General features: G+C 42.1%; 1 protein-coding gene across 5 annotated transcripts in view; it reads left to right on the top strand.

Moving 5' to 3' along the window:
• tatdn1 (TatD DNase domain containing 1) overlaps nucleotides 1-19,074 on the top strand; it is a 50,285-nt gene extending 31,211 nt beyond the window's left edge. For 2 of the 5 annotated variants that reach the window (XM_059022585.1, XM_059022582.1), the window contains one exon: nucleotides 12,339-19,074. In XM_059022585.1, the coding sequence (XP_058878568.1) occupies nucleotides 12,339-12,444 (106 nt within the window). In that variant the 3' untranslated portion in view covers nucleotides 12,445-19,074. Of the gene's footprint in view, nucleotides 1-255; nucleotides 5,220-10,611; nucleotides 10,794-12,338 lie in introns of those variants that run through there. The other 3 variants (XR_009328491.1, XM_059022584.1, XM_033999903.3) reach the window with 3 other exon arrangements.
• Nucleotides 19,075-22,467: the final 3,393 nt, after the last annotated feature.

Here is a 22,467-nt window from a genome sequence, read left to right as displayed (position 1 = left end):
GGACATTCAGTCTATTTAAAACAGTAGGTAGGTGTTTATTTATTTTTTATGTATTTATATATATAATTATTAGTCGAATAAACTGCTACAGAATAAGACCATTTTGCTACCTACTTTCCGAGCAGGTAGCAAATCCTCAGTACTGCCTTAAAGTTAACTTCTACCCATGGCTATAGCATGTGTTTCTGGCTAAGATTTATGGAATTATTTTGGTAGGTTGCTATAGTTGTTTACAGTTGTTTTTTTCCTTTACAGTCAAGTGCTGGAAATCATGGCAGCAGTTAAAGAGGAAGACCCCTTTGAGCTGGCAAGCACAGTGTACAACAACACAATGAAGGTCTTCTTTCCAGGCAATTGATTTGGACTTACCTTTCCCCCTGACTCTGATTTGAGTCAAGGTAATGGCTTCAAAAAGACAATTACACCGATCAGATGGTTCAACTTTTACTTTGACACCAGCACAAAACTCTGTTTTTAGATATTGTAGCAAAACAAAAAAGAAACAGCTAGGAGATGCACCCTGTACCGAAATACATCCCAAGACAATTTTCTGCACATTTGTTATTTATGAGATGAATTAAACTATTAACTGCTGGAGCACTAAAAAAAAGGATGTTTTAATCTAGCCATCAACTGTTTCTTATTACACTGAATTCAAAACCCCCCCTTTCTGGTTTAGAGGACCTTGTTGGAAAATATTGTTTATAAACCTGTTTTGTCAAAAAATAGAGTCATGAAGTACAGGGTTTGAGAGGGCAGACAAAGAACACGTGTGATGACTAAGTGAAATTTGATTCGCTGCTCTTACTGAAAGGCATGGCTGGCTCACATTGAATTATGGGACATTATCAGAAACAGGTTCATCGTCTCCCAGGTGTTCCTGGAATAGCAACATTTGCTGAAAACCACCACCAGACATGCGCAATTGTTCTACAGAGGCCCTCTTAAACAATGTTGTGCCACATTTTTCATGAGACCATGAGATTAAATTTTTTTAACTAAGTTACATTTCTCAATATATCAGTTCTGCAAAATACAGAAATTGTTTTGGAGCAGAAGTTAAGTAAATAAAGTCTGGAATCTTCAAACAATGTACATTTTAAACCATGCATGCTTGAAGTTGTAAATGTTTCATGTAAAAAAAGACCATACAATTGTGTAGATTCATGGATGTTAAGTCACAAGGTTTACCCATGAAACACTCGGTTTTTCACAATTTTGAGAGTCTCACGGCCGTGCAATGGATTCTCATGTTTTTGTGCAGAAGTTTGGTATTGTTTGCGAGGCTGCAAAACCCTTTATACATGATACAGCGGTAAATCCAATACAACTGTCCAAGCGTATTATTTCATTTTGAGGGGGGTGTGGCAATGTGCCCCGCCCCTTTGTGTATTTTTGTGTTTTATGTTGTGTGTTAATGTTGGTGTATTGTAGTGTATTGTGTATTGAGCACAAGTGTTTAAAATGTTTAAAATTTAGGCACAGGGATTGCACTTCACGTGCATTTAAAGTATGTAATATGTGAGCACTGGGTTGCACAGATTTAGTTCACATGCTGGGATTCAAGTGAATAATTAATTGGTAATTGAATCCCAGCACAATTGTAAATATAGATGCACGTTTCATTCACTCGGGGTTGTGTGTTCGGTGAGTAGAGAACGGGTGTGGAGAAGGAGGTAAAGTTAACGAAAATAAACTAAAATAATAATTGCTAGTGTTTAAACTCACCGTGTTTGTTTGTCTGTTCGTCCACTGTTTGTTTAGAACATAAGAACATAAGAAAGTTTACAAACGAGAAGAGGCCATTCATCTTGCTCGTTTGGTTGTTAGTAGCTTATTGATCCCAGAATCTCATCAAGCAGTTTCTTGAAGGATCCCAGGGTGTCAGCTTCAACAACATTACTGGGGAGTTGGTTCCAGACCCTCACAATTCTCTGTGTAAAAAAGTGCCTCCTATTTTCTGTTCTGAATGTCCCTTTATCTAAACTCCATTTGTGACCCCTGGTCCTTGTTTCTTTTTTCAGTCCCCTGGGTCGATATTGTCGATATTGTCTATTTTGAATGTTTGAATCAGATCACCGCGTAGTCGTCTTTGTTAAAGACTGAATTCAATTCTTTTAGCCTGTCTGCATACGACATGCCTTTTAAACCCGGGATAATTCTGGTTGCTCTTCTTTGCACTCTTTCTAGAGCAGCAATATCCATTTTGTAATGAGGTGACCAGAACTGAACACAATATTCTAGGTGAGGACTTACTAATGCATTGTAAAGTTTTAACATTACTTCCTGATTTAAATTCAACACTTCTCACAATATATCCAAGCATCTTGTTGGCCTTTTTTATAGCTTCCCTATATTGTCTAGATGAAGAGATTTCTGAGTCAACATATACTCCTAGGTCTTTTTCATAGTTCCCTTCTTCAATTTCAGTATCTCCCATATTATATTTATAATGCACATTTTTATTGCCTGCATGCAATACTTTACACTTCTCTATTAAATGTTATTTGCCATGTGTCTGCCCAGTTCTGAATGCTGACTAGATCATTTTGAATGACCTTTGCTATTACAACAGTGTTTGCCACTCCTCCTATTTTTGTGTCATCTGCAAATTTAACAAGTTTGCTTACTTTACCAGAATCTAAATCATTAATGTAGATTAGGAATAGCAGAGGACCTAATACTGATCCCTGTGGTACACCACTGGTTACCTCGCTCCATTTTGAGGTTTCTCCTCTAATCAGTACTTTCTGTTTTCTACCTGTTAACCACTCCCTAATCCATGTGCATGCATTTCCTTGAATCCCTACTGCGTTCAGTTTGAGAATTCATCTTTTATGCTGGACTTTGTCAAAAGCTTTCTGGAAATCTAAATAAACCATGTCGTATGCTTTGCAATTATCCATTGTCGATGTTGCGTCCTCAAAAAAATCAAGCAGGTTAGTTAGACACGATCTCCCTTTCCTAAAACCATGCTGACTGTCTCCCAGGATATTGTTACACTTAGTCAGACACTGTCGAATTCTGTTTGAATGTAATAGACCTTAAGGGATGTCATTTTCACACTTGAATGTAGACCCACAGGATGTAAAGAGAATTGAATGTGTGGGTTGTGACAGTGGTCATCCAGTGACATGGGCTTTTTGGGTAAGCTAGAATGTGAGGAGGGTGTTCCTGCCAAACGTGTACAAGTGTCTTGCAGGTATCAAGTGAAGACCCTGGTTGCCCATACTTGTGATGTAAAACGTTGGATGCACAGGCCTGTCGTGGTGTTCGCAGAACCAATCTGAGCTGAGTTTGAATCCTGTAGGGAACGTGCCGAGTTCTTAGACATGAATTGGAGGATTTAAATTAACCTGTATTGATTTTAATAATATGATATACTCTTTGTCAATAATTATAATAATACTGTATATGTTCCTTTTAAAAAGATCTGCATATTCAGTAGAAAACAATGGATAGCTGTTGTATGCAGTCTGTGAAAGCACCTGCTAAAAGGAGTCAAACTCGGCAGGCTCTTATAAGGCCTTGTTAGCACATTCCAGTAAAAATAGAATTTTTTTTTTCGTTACTTTACTTTCGGATAACAGAAGGTAGGAGTATTAGAAAATGGTTACGGTAGTGTCTCATACTAATCAACACCAAAAATTGGCAAAAGGCTAGGATGTCTTAAAACCTGCTTCAACTGGATTTTGTATGAACAGAGAAAGGGGTCAGACAGAATTCAGTAAAATAATATTAGCAACTGTTATACTGAAGTAACTCACTTAGAAATACATGTTATAAAAATCATTTAAAGTTAAACTGTTATACAAATAACTTATTGTTGAAAGAACATATTACAGTTAAAAACTAAAGTAGTTCAGTACTAACTGACACTGTCAGAATATTGTAATTGTACTGTGTTTTAAAGAATATAAAACCAGCATAAATAATATTGCAGCAAATTATGAACAGGTTACAATGATTTACCAGTTGTTCAGTTTTCTTAGTTTAATGTCAGAAAAAAAGCTTGTCTGTGTGCCTTTGTTATTCGTGCACATACACTCGTGGAAGCCTGTAACCTTGAAAGAAAGGCATCTGGGGGAACTAAACATGGAGGCTAGGTATTGTAAATTAGTAAAAACAAAAGGGTAACCCTTTTTAGACAGAAGGATATTTTAAACTAAAAGACCTATTTGATTTTATTTGATTGTGTTGTTACTAAGCATACAGGTTTTAAAAAAGTATTCTGATCTAATAGAGTGACAAAACTCTCTGAACAGAAATATGTTTCAAGTATTTTGATCTAATAAGCATAATATTTAAACTAAAAAGTGTTTTTGCTTGTTAAGGCTCTACTGTAACACAAATAGACTGTAAAAGCAGGAGTGAGCATTTCATTTAATCAAATTAAGAATTAGTTCAGTTTCTTTCTCCAACTAAACAAAAAATCTTTTAGACATTACAATATACATAAAATAAAGATATAAATGTTTAGTTTATATGAAGGTTTTACTGCAATAAAAACAGGAACTGGTAGGTTGGAATATTAGACAAAAAGTGTAAACTATTCAATAATTTTAGTACACAAAAAACCTACAGAAAAATAGCCTTGCACTTATTTGTTTGCAAGCAGAGCGGTGCTAGATATGGAAGGTTCTTTTTGGCAGTCAAAGTGAGATTTACTTGTAGTCCGCAGTTTTGAATCCAAGGTCTTTCTATTGTGGCGCCTGCCCCAGTTTGGGCAGGGGAAAACTTACATACAATCGTTGAATTTGCAATCAGTGACTACGCCACCCCTTGTTTATAGTGAGGTAGGGGACCTCTAAGTCGTGACCAAGATATGGGTTCCCTCACACAAGCCCCTTCAATTAAATGAAAGTTATAAGTCACAAGTGCAGTTTAAAATTGCCTTTACAGAGCGGTTTTATTTTAATTGTACAAAATGGAAAACAACACACATATAGATACTGCACATTTTTAAAAGGTAGCTATATCAGAAGGAATTGAAATTGAGGTAAATAAGTATCTAGTTCCTGTAGTTTAACAAATAAAATTAAAGCTCAAAAGAAACACCAGGGTCAATAAAGATTTATATACAAAGACAACCGTACTACACAAAAAGAAAGTAATAGAAAAAAACATGAAAAGAAAAGAAATCAATATAAAGCCACAAAAACGCCAAGTGCAAACTCAATAAGAACATAAAATAAACGTGCAAACCAATTCAAATCCCCAAATAATATAAATCAAACGTGACTATTCCCTGCGTCTATACCGTCTATGCGGACAGTGGTAGGGTTGCACTTTGTTGTAAAGAAAGTGCAAAAGGCACAATAAATTACACTAAAAAACCCAAAGCACGTATCAGGAATAATATTTAAAAGAAAAGAAACAAAAAGACAGCTAAGATGATCAATAGACCTAATCAAACATAGCAATACATACAGTACACAAAGAAAAAAAGAGAGGATTGGTAATTTCACAAAATAAACAATAATCAAAGCAAAAAACAAACAAACAATCGGCGCTCACATCCTACAAAGCAAAGAATAAAAACAAAATATAACGCTATGACACAAACCACTACACAAGAAAAATATAAAACATTACCTCGGGCAAGCTGCTGCGTAATGTTTGAGACAACTCCCTGCAGTTTGCCCTACGCCCACCATCTGGCTTGTGCACGCAAAGAGTGCCCTTCTGAGTTTGTTGGCCCAGGGGTCGTGGAGATACGGGTATGATAAGAGACCACCCCCTTCCCTATGGCAAGTCCCATTATAAAAACACCAACGGGGTAAGGCTCGGCCAATGGCGGTCGTGGATCGTACGAACTCGAAGGAACCCATTTTCTTTAGCGAAGACTGTTGTGCATCTAAAGAGAGTACTAGCAAGTTTGTTGGCCCAGGATTTGTGGACTCATGGGGTACAACAGGAGGACTGCCCCCCCGACCGCGATTTCCTACAGCAAAATACATACAAAAAATGTCCATTATATATAAGACCTGAAATGTGCACATTTTGTAGTGTATTTATGCAACAGAAGCACCAATTTAAGTCCATTCCAAGTGTTTTGTGATCACAGTATCAGCTTGAGCGTATCGGAACATAGTTTTGCACCAAAAGCGAGCAGAGGCGAAAAAAGCACTATATACCCTATTCTTTGCAGTGCAAATTTGAGGAACGCAACCACTTGGCAACTTGCAAATTGGTACTGCAATTTAAAGGCCTGTAGTGTCAGACTGGTAGTCCCTAACTGATTCAAGTGTTTTTGGAATGATTCCTGCAATTGATTGATTTATAAGAAAAAAGAGAGATTAACAAACAGCATTTTGATTTATATGCAGAAACTACAAGAGGGTGTCAAACAAGCTGTGAATGTCCTAGAAGGCTACAGAGTACCTCGGGGTATGAATCCAGATGCGCGCAGTACCTGTTCTTAGATGTCCAAAACCACTGTATAACTGTATACCCTATAAATATCACTTTTTATTGTGTATTTGAGGATCACAACCAATTACAAACTTCATTTGAATTGCTGTGCTATCAGAATATCAGTGTATAACTTTGCTGGGTATTGCAGTGTATGCTGGGTATCAAAAGGCCTTCACTTTTACAAAAGGCTGTCAATTTAAAAAAGGCCGTCAAAGTTACAAAAAAAAAACAATAGGTGTGCTCCTAACCCAATACTTGTCTTTAATTCTGTGCATCCAAATACTTGTAGTTAAAAGTTTTAAGAATTAAGCCTACTGTTTGTTGTTTTGTCCTAAACCAGCAGTTTGTCACCCAAATGTATTAAATAAATGGGGGGGGGGGGTCATCGGATTATTCTCCATTTTATTGTACTGAGGTACCATTCAGTTGAGCGAAAATTGTAAAGGGGTACTCGAGCTGAAACCTCCAGATAGAAGGGGTACAGTTTCAAAAAAAGGTTGAAAACCCCTGACCTACAGTATAAACGATCAGGAATAGATAAGGGAAATGTTGACTAATACAATACATTAGGATTTATTTGAAGTTGTTGAAGGGCACTGGTCTCTTAAACCCAGAAGTTCTGATAAACCCCTATGCCTCACTATATATTGATGAAGCAAATGAGATGTCCTTTTTTTTTTTTTTTTTTGGTATACCATGTTCCTAAATGTTTTCTGGGGAGAATAAAAAATACATTAACTTTGATTCATGTACTAAGGGTTACTCTTAAATGAATTAACGGTCCAGTTTATGGTAAACTGTGCATGCATGACTTAGAAACTCGGCTGTCAGCTAAGCAGAATATCTCAAAAACAGGCCTGAATTCGAAAATGCAGAATTTGGGACGTTATTTAAAAACCAGAGCAGCCCAGAAATTGGGATGTTATCAGAGCGGCCCAGAATTTGGGACGTGAATAAAAACATGGGCAGTCTATATGTACAACTGTGATTACATTAGATCTAAACTAATACATCCTCTAACAAAACTGTAATAGTGTGGAAGACATATATTTGATATTAAAATATATCGCGTAAACGATTATAGGTATAAAAAGTACGCCATTACAGAAAGCCAATTCTTACATTCGTGCATAACATGGAGGCAGTGTGGTCCAGTGGTTAAAGAAACAGCCTTGTAACCAGGAGATCCCAGGTTCAAATCTCACCTCAGCCACTGACTCATTGTGTGACCCTGAGCAAGTCACTTAACCTCCTTGTGCTCCGTCTTTCGGGTGAGATGTAATTGTAAGTGACTTTGCAGCTGATGCATAGTTCACACACCCTAGTCTCTGTAAGTCGCCTTGGATAAAAGCGTCTGCAAAATAAACAAATAATAATAATAATAATTCATATAAAGTAATCGCCCATAGTTTGTTATATCAGTACAGCGTAATACCACATTATATTTTAATGGTAAGGTGGTAGAAAGCAGATCTCTCTCTCTCTCTCTCTCTCTCTCTCTCTCTCTCTCTCTCTCTCTGTGATTACAATGTTAAAAATGCCTGCAAGCTTTTCCACTCGTGTGACGACATATTCATGTGGCAGACCTGGACCAATCAAAACACGAGACTGTTATGCGGTTCCATCCCAAAAACCGGGCCATACCTCATTTCAGAACGACCCCGGAAGACAGAACAGACCCAGCATTCACCATTCTTAATTCAGGCAGAACGTGCGCTTTATAGGGATTCCCAACAACCGCATTCTGCATGGTCCTAGTGTCCCAAATACTACACTATGATAAGACAACCTTGTAGAAGGGAGCATTCCATGAATTAGGGGAGTTGTGTCGTCACAGTTCTTATAAAATAAGTAGTGACTTTTGTTGGGAGAAAAATGATTTCATGCGATGAATTTTCATGGGATGGATCGCAGCGCGCTAGCGGAGCTGCTGGAGGCACTGGAGAGCAGACGGGACGCAGAGGAGAGAAGGAGAGAGGAGCGCTACACCGCGCTCATTGAACGGGTAGGGCTGGCATTGTCCACAGTGCAAGCCCTTACCGCAGCACCAGCGATGTCGGCACCGAAGGCTCGGGCGATGAAGATGTTGGCTGAGGAAGACCCGGAGGCGTACTTGGTGGCGTTTGAAAGGATGGCTACCACCGCGTCATGGCCGCGGGAGTTCTGGGCAAGCCAGCTGGGACCCTGCCTGATCAGGGAGGCTCAGGCAGCCTACCAGGCCAAGAGCAACCTCAACGCCGCCAGCTACGACCTGGTCAAACAGGCCATTCTCCGCCGCCTCAACATAATGGCAGAGACCCACCGGGTTCGGTTTAGGGAGTACCGATGGGCCTTGTATGATTGATGTGGTTTTAGGCAATGTGAAAACCCACGCATTAGTGGACACAGGATGTGAGCAAACCTTGATTAGAACAGCTCTCTTGGGCGGTGTGTCGTGGCAGCCACGAGGTCAGGTGGCCATCTCCTGTATCCATGGAGACACGGCGGCATACCCCACACTAAAAGTATATTTATCGGTAGGACCGATAAAACGTCACCTGGTAGTAGGGGTGGCGGAAAGGTTGCCACACCCAGTTATTCTGGGCCGAGACTGGCCAAAATTTAAAGAACTAATGCAAATAATGGCAGTCTCGGCCGCACACGTAAACATGGCAGAAGAAAAGGGAACGGATTGGTGATGTGTTTCCTTTTCAAGCTGAAATGTTTTCTCCTATTTTCCGTCCCAGAAAAACAAATAAGGAGAGACGGACTGCAAAATGGGAGGGAGCATCCCTGAGACAAGGCTGGGGTCTGGTGGGAGAATGCTTGAATGGTAACAAACGCCAGTCGCTGGTATATCCACACTTCAGTATCAAGGGGCAATTACTATATAGGGTAAATCTAGTCGCGGACACAGGACAGCCTGTAACACAATTATTGGTTCCCCCGTCTTGTCGGTCCGAGGTCATGAGGCTGGCGCATGATATCCCTTTTGCGGGGCACCTCGGAGCTGACAAGACAAGGGAGCGGATATTGGCTCGATTCTATTGGTAAGGTCTTCATACTGATGTGTTGAAATATGTAGCCACATGCCCAGACTGCCAGCGAGTAGCACCGGGTCGAGTGCGCCCCGCACCTTTGGTTCCATTGCCGATTATTTCCACTCCTTTTGAACGCATTGCAATGGACATAGTGGTCCCTCTGCTACCTTCTGACTCTGGGTATACACATATATTAGTAGTGGTAGATTATGCAACGCGATATCCAGAGGCAGTTCCATTGAGGTCCACTAGTGCCGCTGCAATAGCCACCGAGTTAGTACAGATTATGGTTAGAGTAGGGATCCCCAAAGAGATCTTGACTGATCATGGAACCAACTTTCTGTCGAAAACGTTACAGCAGGTATATAAAATATAAAAAATACGTCCCAACAGCACATCAGTTTATCATCCACAGACGGATGGTTTGGTGGAACGTTTTAATCAGACCTTGAAGTCAATGCTGAGATGGTTTGTAACGCAAGAGCAAAAGCATTGGGCATCGCTCCTTCCCTACCTCCTTTTTGCAGTGAGAGAGGTGCCGCAGAGTTCGACAGGGTTCTCCCCCTTCGAGCTCTTGTACGGCCGACAGCCTTGCGGCATCCTCGATCTGTTGAGAGAGGGGTGGGAAGAGCACAAAGGCTCCTCCAAAAATTTTGTGAAGCATGTGCTCCTACTAAGAGATCACCTAGATTTGGTCGGTCATTTGGCCCAGGGGACAACCTCAGATCGGCTCAGCACCAACCACAGCAGCATTACAACAAAAATGCACTGATTCGAACCTTTCGACCAGGGGACAAGGTAGTGCTGCTGCTTCCCTCCTCAGAATCCAAGTTATGTTCTAAATGGCAGGGGCCATATGAAGTGATTCGGGCAATAGGAAAGGTGAATTATGAAATTAGACAGCCCGATCGCCGTAATGAACGTGAAATTTATCATGTCAATTTATTAAAGCCCTGGCAGGCTAGGGAGGTCTTGTTTATAGCCCCAGGCAACACAGAGGATGATTTAGGCCCCTGTCCAGAGACTCCTAGCACAGAAATCATTCCGATGGGGGAACAATTGGTTCCAGACCAGCAGCGGGAGCTGTGTAAGCTTATTGAGGAATTCAGCGATGTTTTTTCTGACTTGCCCGGCAGAACTAATTTGGTTGAATATGACATTATCTCTCCACCAGGTGTCATCGTGCGGGAGAGACCTTACCGGATCCCAAAAAGTCGACGAAGTGGCGTTCGCAAAGAGGTATGGGACATGCTCGAACTTGGGGTGATTGAACCTTCCAAGAGCGAGTGGTGCAGTCCTATTGTCATAGTGGCTAAGAAAGACGGCAGCAACCACTTCTGCGTGGATTTCAGGAAGGTAAATGCTATTGCCAAGTTTGATGCGTAACCTATGCCTCGGGTCGACAAACTTTTAGACAGACTGGGTAAGGCGAGGTTTATCTCCACTTTGGACCTGACGAAGGGATACTGGCAGATCCCTTTAACCCAAAGTTCTAGAGAGAAAACCGCATTTTCAACACCAGAGGGGCTGTTTCACTTTAAAACCAAGCCATTTGGGCTACATGGTGCGCCAACTGCTTTTCAGAGACTGATGGATCAGGTTTTACGCCCACATCATGAATATGCAGCAGTGTATATTGATGACGTGGTCATTTACAGCTCCACCTGGAGAGAGCATTTGGCTAGGATTGCAGCCGTCCTTCAGTCTCTAAGGGTAGCCCGGCTGACAGCTAACTTGAGAAAATGTGCGTTTGCCAAGACAGAGACTCAATATTTGGGATTTTTAATGGGGAATGGAAGGGTGAGACCTGTGGTCACTAAAATCCAGGCTTTGGTTGATGCAGCGATCCCCAAAACCAAGACTCAGGTGAGGTCACTGCTGGGATTAGCCGGTTATTACCGCCGCTTCATCCCCGAGTATGCCACAGTGGTTAACCCTTTAGTTGACCTCACCCAAAAGAGTGCTCCAAATTTAATTAAGTGGTCAGCTGAGTGTCAGGGGGCGTTTGATACTATTAAGCGTAGACTTTGCCAGGCCCCCACTCTTATCACACCAGATTTCACCAAAAGATTCATCCTCCACACCGACGCCTCGGATGTGGGTTTGGGTGCTGTCTTGTCTCAAAAGGTAGATGGAGTAGAACACCCGATACTGTACATCAGTAAAAAAATGCTACCTCGGGAACGCAACTACTCCGTAGTCGAAAAGGAGTGTTTGGCCATTAAATGGGCTACTCACTCTTTACGATACTACCTGCTGGGACACTCATTTGATCTTGTCACAGACCACGCCCCACTCAAGTGGTTAAGCACAATGAAGGACAGCAATGCCCGGATAACTCGGTGGTATCTGGCGTTGCAGCCCTTCACGTACCATATGGTACACCGTGCAGGGAAAGACCATCAAAATGCGGATTATTTTTCCCGGGAGGGGGGAGTAATGGGAAAGATAGATTCAGCCTAGTGTTCCTTCGGCTCCACTCTGAGCGGTGGGATATGTGACAGAAATATAATGAGTTCTGGTTGTAAATCTCCCTCTCGACCTGTGAGGATACAAAGTAGCGAAAGGGAAAGGCTTTGGACAGGTTGTCCTGACAGTTCATTCTCTGTGTCGGGAAGTCAATCAGCCTGGAAAAAGACGAGACTCCAGTGCGAGAATGTATTGACCTGGAAGGTAAACGAGGTAGCAGCTGCAGGCAATAGAATCAGCTGCAATCGTTTACCAAGGGTCATGCATAATCGCATAAAAGGAGCTGGAGTATTGTAAATCTTTTCCTTCGCTTGGGTTTTGCTACAAGGAAACTGGAAGGACCAGGAGATTGCCCAAAATATTAAAGAAAAGAGTTTGTGAGTGTTTTGTTTGTTTGTCTGTTTAGTAATTGTCTGTGTTTGTTATCACTAGACGGCTAAACACAAATCCGGAGCTGTCGCCGAGGGCCAGCACGAAACCGGATCACCACTGCACTACCGTCACGAATAAACATTGTTATCAGCACTTGTTTCACTAATAGCACGTATTATATTGTACTTCACCACAAGCACTGAGAGCACTCACTTTGGAACAGTGATCGTGTGTGTCTAATTGTGTGTGTTTGTACCGTGTCTATTATTTGCGGGACTGCAACCCTTTGTTTCATTACTGTGCAATACACATTGTTGTGTATTGCCAGCTCTTTATTATTTACCGGCGGGTCATCAGACCATTGGATTATACACCATTAAATCAATCATTTTCACCCGTACTTTGTTGTCTGTGTGTTCTTGGAAGTACGGTATCCGCACTGCACCTGCTATACATCTGCTACCACTTACCACACTGACACATAGCAGTAGAAACCCTAAAAGTCAAAGCAAGTCGTAGCACTGTCTTAACACGCGTTTTCAGCACAGACTGGGTTGTCCACTTTTCATTTTCGTTTGATTTAATCTGCTTCTGTAGAAACTGACGTGCAACTAGCAATTCAGATTCAGCAATGTCCATATTGATTAAATTAACTAGAGTAGAAACGTTGGGCTATTGGGGTCGGCAGCCTGTAGGGCTGCAATTAATTTAGTATTACGTTCATTAAAATGAGCCGACAGTTCAACTAGTACGGCATCCAGCACACCATAAAACAGTCTCATGAGCTCACATTCATTATCAGCTTCACCACCTGGCTGACCAACAGATCCCTCAACCACAAAGTCTTAAAGTTGCTTGCTCAAATGTAAAACTCTGTTTCTTGCATGGCACAGTTGTTTCACCACTGTCATTCAGCAGATCGTTAAAAACTGCATCACAACGCAGTTTCAAATACACTCTGAAGCACTATGAACGACCTCTACAGCAGAAAGAAGATCGCTTTTTTCTTCCTGAAGCATTTTGTTTGGAGTGTCCAGTATACTCAGATTTTTTTGCACCATGTGTGCAATGAATTTGAAGTCTACAGCTGACACCTGCTTCAATAACTTCAATCTTAACTTCGGTTCCATGTCCTCGAGTGCTTTGGATTTCTGAAAGTAATTCTACAATGCTGTTAAACGACTTCATAACACCCCAACTGTACAGTAATGCCCAGTCTAACGCTGCTCGAGTAATCGTTTAAGTTTCTCACCTTTGTAGAACAGCAACAGTTGGTTTCCTTAGAAATCCGTACAATGAGCTGCACACATTGAAGAATTCTTCTGCCTTTTCTTCTGAGGACATGGCATGCACAATGACCAAGTGTAACTGGTGATTAAAGCAATGGATGTACGGGACCTCCTTCCCAGTTTGTCCTGCAAAATCTTTTGAACCCCTCCAAGGCTGCCAGACATAACATTTGCTCCATCGTAGCAATGACTTAATATTTTAGAAGGGCAGAGTCCTGCTTCCGTTATTTCAGTTACAATCGTGTTTGCAAATGTCTCTGCACCGAAACTGTCAGTTGTGGCTATGGTCCAAAGCCTTTCCCTGTTTTCATCATTCGCAGTTACAAAACGAACTACCATCGAGATGTTTTCACAACCAGTTGGGTCTCGTGTTCCATCAGCTTTTGCTGTATACCACGAATCCCTGATTTCTCGTACTATCACACATTATTTTGATTATTTCATTTTGTATATCGTGCGAGGTGCACTTAGCATTGCCTGGTATAGTTTGGTAAACTTTTGCCAGCTCTGGATCTTTTCTCAAAGTGTATTCAAATAAACCCAGGAAGACTCCACTAGATCTATCTGCAATGTCAACAGATTCGTCACTGCCCCTGAACTGCAGTTCGTGTACTACAAGGAATTCAATCATGTCAGTAATTGCAGCCATATAGTACTGTAATGAATCTGCTCGTTCATGGCTACTGGATTAAATATACAATAGCATGCCACTGCCACCACCTTTGTTTAACCGGAGGGTCCGGTAGTTAGATATATTTATAAAATAAGGGAGAGTGTATGAAGTCACGTCACAAAGACACCAGGAACAGCAACTCAGAGCAAACCATTTATTAATATAGTTAATTAAAGCAGGGCAGTTAGCAATCTTAAATCATACCAATAAATTTGACCAATTGAGCTAGATTAATTATTCTCTGCAAAATAGGAAACACAAGGGGGGCAGACACACCCACTGCAACAAAAATAGTGATAAAATACAATACATTAGTATAGTTCAAAGAAAGCTATAAACAGATAAGCCAAACCATTAATAATAACCCAAAATAAACAATAACCACATAACACAGCAAACTCAGATATACACAATAAACCTCCACCAAGGATTGGGGTGAGTGTGTCTCTCCCCTGCAGATACACACAGTGTTTAAATACAGTGTAACAGTTTGGAATTTTCTGTTTAATAACATAAGGGCCCCTAAAGCACCTTTGTAAATTTGGGGCATTTCCCCGCCCTTCTAGCAGAATCTCTTACCCATACTCGTTCACCCTCTAAATAAACCTGGGGACTGACTTTGAGATCATAGAACTCTTTTTGCCAGCATAATATAAGGCAACAGTTCATCCCACTTACCCTGGTTAGTGTCCACAAAAGAAGCAAGCATTGCAAGCAGGGTACGCTTTAGTTGTTCCACCAACCCATCTGACTGGGGGTGATATGGAGATGTACGAGTCTTATTAATCTCAAACAACTCACACATTTCACTAAACAATTTGGACTCAAAGTTCCTACCTTGATCAGTGTGAATAGATCGGGGTGCTCCAAAGCAACAAAAAAATGCTCCACTGCTACTTTTGCTACAGTTTTCGCTTCTTGGTTTGGCAGCGGAAAAGCTTCGGCCCAGTTAGAAAAATAATCAGCAATAACCAGTATAAAGTGGTTCCCTTGAGGTGTTACAGGGAGGGGGCCCACAATATCCATAGCGACCCACTCTAGGGGTCGTGTAGTACTAGAAGAGCATAGAGGTGCTCGTGGGGTTGGACGAGAGTCCTTACAAGAACCGCAAACTTCACACTGTTTACACCATCTTTAACGTCTTTCACCCAGTAAAACCTAGATCTTAACCCGCTCTATAAGTTTTTCTATCCCCAAATGCCCCCCAGTATGATCATTATGTAGTGCTCCCAACACCTGTGGTATACATAACCTGGGCAATACTACCTGCAACTTTGGCAACTCCACCGAAGTTGACGCCGGGCTCAGCACCACCAGATCATCGTACACCTGCAACTCGTCCCACACACCAGTAAACTTACTTAAGGCAGAGTGTCCCCGTAATAACTTCAGTACATCAGGGGTTGGATTCTGTAGCCACCCTTTAAGGCAGGCTAAATCAGAATCAGTTGCTTGGATCTGCTTCAAATTAAAATCTACAGTAGCGCTATTGGGTACCACTGAATCCTGTAGTTACGCTACCTCAGCATCCATAGTGGATTGACTACTCTCTCGACTTGACATCCACTTGGTGGCGCGATAAGGCATCTGTGTTCTTATGTACTTTTCCAGGCTGTTTATAATTATTAAGCCACCAAAGGGAACTGTGATCTGTGCGGAGTATAAACTCTCGTCCCAACAAGTAGTGACGAAAGTGCCGCATAAAAGCAACTACTGCTAACAGTTCCTTTTTCGTTATTGCATAGTTCTATTCTTGTCGACTTAATGCCCGGCTGGCATATGCCACAACTTGTTTGTCCCATGGGCCCATCTGCAATAAGACCGCTCCAATACCTCCATCACTTGCATCGGTATCTAAAATAAACTGCAACTTTGGATCGGGATACACAAGCATCGGAGGAGTAGTCAACAGGTGTTTCAATTTCTGAAATGCCTCTTCACAGGCAGTAGCCCACTGGAAGGGAACCCCCTTCTCAGTAAACCAATGTAAAGGGCAGGCAATTGTAGCAAAATCTGCAATGAATCTCTGATAATAAGACGCCAAACCGACAAAACTACAAACTTCCATCGTAGTTTGTGGAGTTGGCCAAGACTGAATCATCTCGATTTTTGTAGGATCCACAGCAATCCCCTCAGCCGTAATTATATGTCCCAAATACTTAGCCTCCTTAGTGAAAAGATCGCATTTGCTTGGTTTTACATTCAGTCCAGCACCCTCCAGCTGTTGAAAGATTTGTTCTAGTCTGGTCACATGCTCACCACAAAGGATCTGCCAAAAACATTTATGTCATCTAGATAAATAAGGCAGGTAGTCCATTGGAGATCAGCTAGGACTAGTTCCAATAAATGTTGGAAAGTTCCTGGGGCATTACAAAATCCAAAAGGCAAAACATTGAACTCAAAAAGACCTTGTTGAGTGACAAATGCAGTCTTATCATGATGTTCTGCCAGTCTCCACTAGCGAGGTCAAGTGTGGAAAACCACTGCAAAGCTACCAAAGCATCTAGAGTATCATCAATACAGGGAAGAGGGTAAGCGTCTTTAACAGTTACTTCATTCAGACGTCGATAGCCTACGCAAAACCGTACTCCGCCATCCTTCTTTCGAACCAAGACCACAGGCGCAGCCCATGGACTACAGGATGGTGGGATGATTCCATGTGTTAGCGTATGTTTGAGGTGTTGCCCTGCCTCTTCCTGAAAGTGAACTGGTATGCGACGGGGACCCATCTTCACTGGTGGAGCGGAGCCAGTATCAACCCAGTGGGTAGTAAGGTGAGTCCTGCCCAGATCATGGTCGCCTGCAATATGTATTTGTTGCTGTGGCAATGTGCCCTGCCCCTGTGTGTATTTTTGTGTTTTATGTTTTATGTTGTATGTTGCGTGTGTTAATGTTGGTGTATAGATATGGCTGCACGGAATATAAATGGGTGTGTGCAGCACGAGTTAAGAACATAAGAACATAAGAAAGTTTACAAATGAGAGGCGGCCATTCAGCCCATCTTGCTCACTTGGTTGTTAGTAGCTTATTGATCCCAGAATCTCATCAAGCAGCTTGAAGGATCCCAGGGTTTCAGCTTCAACAACATTACTGGGGAGTTGGTTCCAGACCCTCTCAATTCTCTGTGTAAAAAAGTGCCTCCTATTTTCTGTTCTGAATGTCCCTTTATCTAAACTCCATTTGTGACCCCTGGTCCTTGTTTCTTTTTTCAGGTCAAAGAAGTCCCCTGGGCTGACATTGTCTATACCTTTTAGGATTTTGAATGTTTGAATCAGATCGTCGCATAGTCTTCTTTGTTCAAGACTGAATCAATTCTTTTAGCCTGTCTGCATATGACATGCCTTTTAAACCCGGGATAATTCTGGTTGCTCTTCTTTGCACTCTTTCTAGAGCAGCAATATCCTTTTTGTAACAAGGTGACCAGAACTGAACACAATATTCCCTTGATTTAAATTCAACACTTCTCACAATATATCCAAGCATCTTGTTGGCCTTTTTTATAGCTTCCCTACAAGATGAAGACATTTCTGAGTCAACATAAACTCCTAGGTCTTTTTCATAGTTCCCTTCTTCAATTTCAGTATCTCCCATGTGATATTTATAATGCATTTTTATTGCCTGCATGCAATACTTTACACTTTTCTCTATTAAATTTAATTTGCCATGTGTCTGCCCAGTTCTGAATGCTGTCTAGATCATTTTGAATGACCTTTGCTGCTGCAACAGTGTTTGCCACTCCTCCTATTTTTGTGTCATCTGCAAATTTAATGAGTTTGCTTACTATACCAGAATCTAAATCATTAATGTAGATCAGGAATTGCAGAGGACCTAATACTGATCCCTGTGGTACACCACTGGTTGCCTCGCTCCATTTTGAGGTTTCTCCTCTAATCAGTACTTTCTGTTTTCTACATGTTAACCACTCCCTAATCCATGTGCATGCATTTCCTTGAATCCTTACTGCGTTCAGTTTGAGAATTCATCTTTTATGCGGGACTTTGTCAAATGCTTTCTGGTAATCTAAATAAACCATGTCGTATGCTTTGCAATTATCCATTTTCAATGTTGCATTGTCAAAAAAGTCAAGTAGGTTAGTTAGACATGATCTCCCTTTCCTAAAACCATGCTGACTGTCTCCCAGGATATTGTTACCATATAGGTAATTTTCCATTTTGGATTTTATTATAGTTTCCATAAGTTTACATATAATCGAAGTCAGGCTTATTGGTCTGTAGTTACCTGGTTCGGTTTTGTCTCCCTTTTTGTGGATCGGTATTACGTTTGCTATTTTCCAGTCTGTCGGTACAACCCCTGTGTCAAGAGACTGTTGCATGATCTTGGTTAGCGGTTTGTAAATAACTTCTTTCATTTCTTTGAGTACTATTGGGAGGATCTATTTAAAATGTATAATTGTATTTAGGCACGGGGATTGCACGGGGATCACTTCACGTGCATTTAAAGTATTTAATATGTGAGCACGGGGTTGCACAGAATTAGTTCACGTGCTGGGATTCAAGTGAATAATTAATTAGTAATTGAATCCTGGCACAACAGTATATATAGATGCACGTTTTACTCACTCAGGGTTGTGTGTTCGGTGAGTGGAGAACGGGTGTGGAGAAGGAGGTAAAGTTAACGAAAATAAACTAAAGTAATAATTGAAAGTTTAAACTCACCGTGTTTGTTTGTCTGTTCATCCAGTCTGTTCAGTGTTAATCCGTTGTGTTTGTCTATTTTATTTGGCCTCAAGTGCCGTGTCCTGTTTTCTGTTTAAAAACTTTTATTTTTTAATAAACGTGCTGAGTGCAGCCATTGCAGCTCAGTTTCAACTCCACTACTGTTTCTCTGTGTATTACTTTCTGGTCTGACATCATCCCTGCAGCTAGCCTGTCACAGTTGCACAGATAACTCCTTCTCCCCCAAACCCAACTCCTCAATAAGTTTAATAATCTGATATCCAGGTACTCCATGCTAAAACAGGGCATCCGCTAACCCTAACCCTAACCCTAACCTTTCCTTAATTCCTGAGACTCAACAGTCAAATTAGCAACTTGTATTGGCATGTCTCCAGATGTGACGTTACCTACAACCCAGGCAACCAAAACATCAGATTTACGAGAGATATTCTCTGCAGGTTCTACCATTTCCTCAGCATTAAGTCCTTGTAAGCCTTCCACATGTCCCTCTATAACTACGTCACTAGGGGGGAATAACAACGTATGTTGTACTCAGATACGGCGAACCTCTTGCGCACTGTGTAAACAAATCAAAATTTTGGCCCACAAGTTGACAGTTCTTACGTTTTAGATCAATAACAGCACCATATTGCACTAAAAACTCCATCCCAAGTAATACTGTCTGACTAAGATCGCGGGCCACTAAAAATTTAAGATGTAGACAAACCTATCAAAATTACAGACTAAGTTACTCATCCCCTAAAAACCCTCCATTAGCTGTCCGTACTTGCCCCACATAGGACTCTAGTCTACTCTTCTGATCAGTGCACAGTCGGTCCCAAAATTGTACATCAACTAGGGACACCTGGGCACCTGTATCCAATAAATACTGACAAGATTTATTCCCAATTTCCCCATCTAAAAAAACTCAGACACCAGGGGTCCTAAATTGCATTGAAACATGGGATTGTTCAGAGAAACCAGAGGGGGCAGGGGTACAATCCCCTTCTCCTGCCCACTCTAGTTTCCCGACACATAGGGACAATCTCTACGCAAATGGCGAATACAACCACGCTCCCAACAGACTCTAGCCTGAGGTTTTTCTGAAATTGCGAGTTGGAATTCCTGCGATACAAATTTGGGCCACTAGGGAATGCGAGGCCTGAGTATTAGGGTTATTACCTGCAAAGCTTTTCAGCTGCCGAACCTCACCTCTGAGCTTCTACAGCATTGATTATCTCAGAGGGCACAGGCTCAGCTCCTCTGTAGGAGCTGATAATGGGCAAATCAACACTCCTAACTCGGGCATCAGTACTTGGTTTTTCCCGTTCCAATCCCTGAATCATTTCCAAATCGGCTGCTAGCCCAATAGCTCCCTCTAAACTTTTCAGGTTTAGCACAACGTATTTGCACCCATTGTGCTAAACCTGAAAAGTTTAGAGGGAGATATTGGGCTGATTCAAACATTCAGAATCCTAAAAGGTATAGAGAATGTTGACCCAGGGGACTTTTTTGACCTGAAAAAAGAAACAAGGACCAGGGGACACAAATGGAGGTTAGATAAAGGGGCATTCAAACAGAAAATAGGAGGCACTTTTTTACACAGAGAATTGTGAGGGTATGGAACCAACTCCCCAGTAATGTTGTTGAAGCTGACAACCTGGGATCCTTCAAGAAGCTGCTTGATGAGATTCTGGGATCAATAAGCTACTAACAACCAAACGAGCAAGATGGGCTGAATGGCCTCCTCTCGTTTGTAAACTTTCTTATGTTCTAACATTAGAGAAGCTGGAAGCTTAATCTCAGCAGAGTGGGACTTTATGGTAAAGGAATACTGTAGCTACCAGTCTCCTCTAACCAAGGAGTTTAAGTGCACCAAGGTCTTGACTGGAAATTACATTAGTAGAGTCACGCGACAAATGCTTAGGAGGCACCACCTGTCTTGAAAACTGGAAGAAAGTGGGCGGCAAAGAAAGCCGTGGAAGATGCAAAGGCTGCCCTTCGAATCGGTGATATCATGGGGCAAGTTCAGCATGGAAGAGGGGGTATTGGTTTCAGTTCAGCTCCTCCTACATGGCACAAGGCAGCCCCAGCTCAACGGAGGAAGCTGGTAGTCAATGAGGTGCAAAAGCAGGAGGAGAGGATGAGGTGTGTAAATGCTGTTTCCAAGGCCAAGCAGGGAGAATGGATGAGATGGGAGAGTGTGGAACAACGCAAGATTGGCTGGCAAGACCTATGGACAATGGAACAGAGCAGGATCAGTTTCCTCATCAGGTCAACATATGATGTTCTCCCATCACCACAGAACCTAAACCTCTGGGTAGGAGAGGATCCCTCATGTCCTTTGTGTTCATCACCTGCAACATTAAGGCACATTTTGACACGATTTAAGGTGGCTTGGCGCCATGACCAGGTGCTGCGATGTTTGGCCTTAGCATTGGAAGACAAGCGTTTCATGACCAATAAGTAGCCACCAGTTTCATCAAAACATTACACACAAAAGACAACATTCCTCCACCCAGGAGAACAACCGCCAAGAAAAGGTGTTAAAACCAAGCCTCCCTCAGGACAACTGGAAGCTGCTAGAGAAAATGCTGGCAGATGTTGGTCAACTGCGTATTTTTCCACCTTAGATTGCCACCACTAACCTTCGACCAGATATTGTCTTGTGGGCTGGATCAGCACACCTTGTTCACCTGGTAGAGTTAATGGTGCCATGGGAGGATGCTGTAGCTGAGGCGTATGAGAGGAAGAAACTGTGGGTATGCTCAACTAGCCGCTGAAGTGGAACAGCAAGGATAGAGAGTCCGGGTTTACCCAGTGGAGGTGGGTTGTCGAGGATTTGTGGCACACTCTACAACCCGGTTTCTCTGAGACGTCGGATTCAGTGGCCAAGAGTTGCGTCGCACAGTGAAGAACTTATCTGAAGCAGCAGAGCAGAGCAGCAGCTGGCTGTGGTTGAGACGGAAAGATTCTGGTTGGGGATCTCAAACACAATTCACTGGTTGCCTACGAGGGCTTGAGAGGAGGCGAAATTGGGAGTGAGATATTAAGAATGAGACCAGATGAGAGGATTTCTCCGGTTGCTTAGGAGGCTTGAGAGGGGTGAGACATTTGAGAGTTTAAGAGTGAGACGAGTTTGAAGGATGTCGAGATTGAGGGCTGGAGTTTGGGAATGGTGCTTAGTAACATTGAGGTTAGATACTGATAGCAGGACGAGATAGGGGGGACGAAGAGTTTTCCCTTCTCGTCGGGTCAGGCAGCATCCTCTGGCTGCTGGGCGACGTAGAGAGGGAGACATGAGAAGAGCAAAGGATTAGATATAAACACTTTCCGCCAGGTCAGGCAGCATCCTCCGACTGCTGGGTGACGTAAAAGTGAGAGAGAGAGCAAAGTTTAGACATATAACATACAACAAACTGACTCTCGCTCCCGACGGGTCAGGCAGCATCCTCTGGCTGCTGGGCGTTTAGTGGAGCAAGAGACAGGAAGGGGACGAACAGGACAAAAGGACAGATCCTTCGCAACTCAGTGCAGCATCCTCAGGCAGC

The sequence above is a fragment of the Acipenser ruthenus genome, chromosome 4 (assembly GCF_902713425.1).
Source record: "Acipenser ruthenus chromosome 4, fAciRut3.2 maternal haplotype, whole genome shotgun sequence".
NCBI classification, from domain to species: domain Eukaryota; kingdom Metazoa; phylum Chordata; class Actinopteri; order Acipenseriformes; family Acipenseridae; genus Acipenser; species Acipenser ruthenus.
The sequence above is the reverse complement of the archived record's forward strand: the minus strand, read 5'-3'. Positions and strand labels throughout refer to the sequence as shown.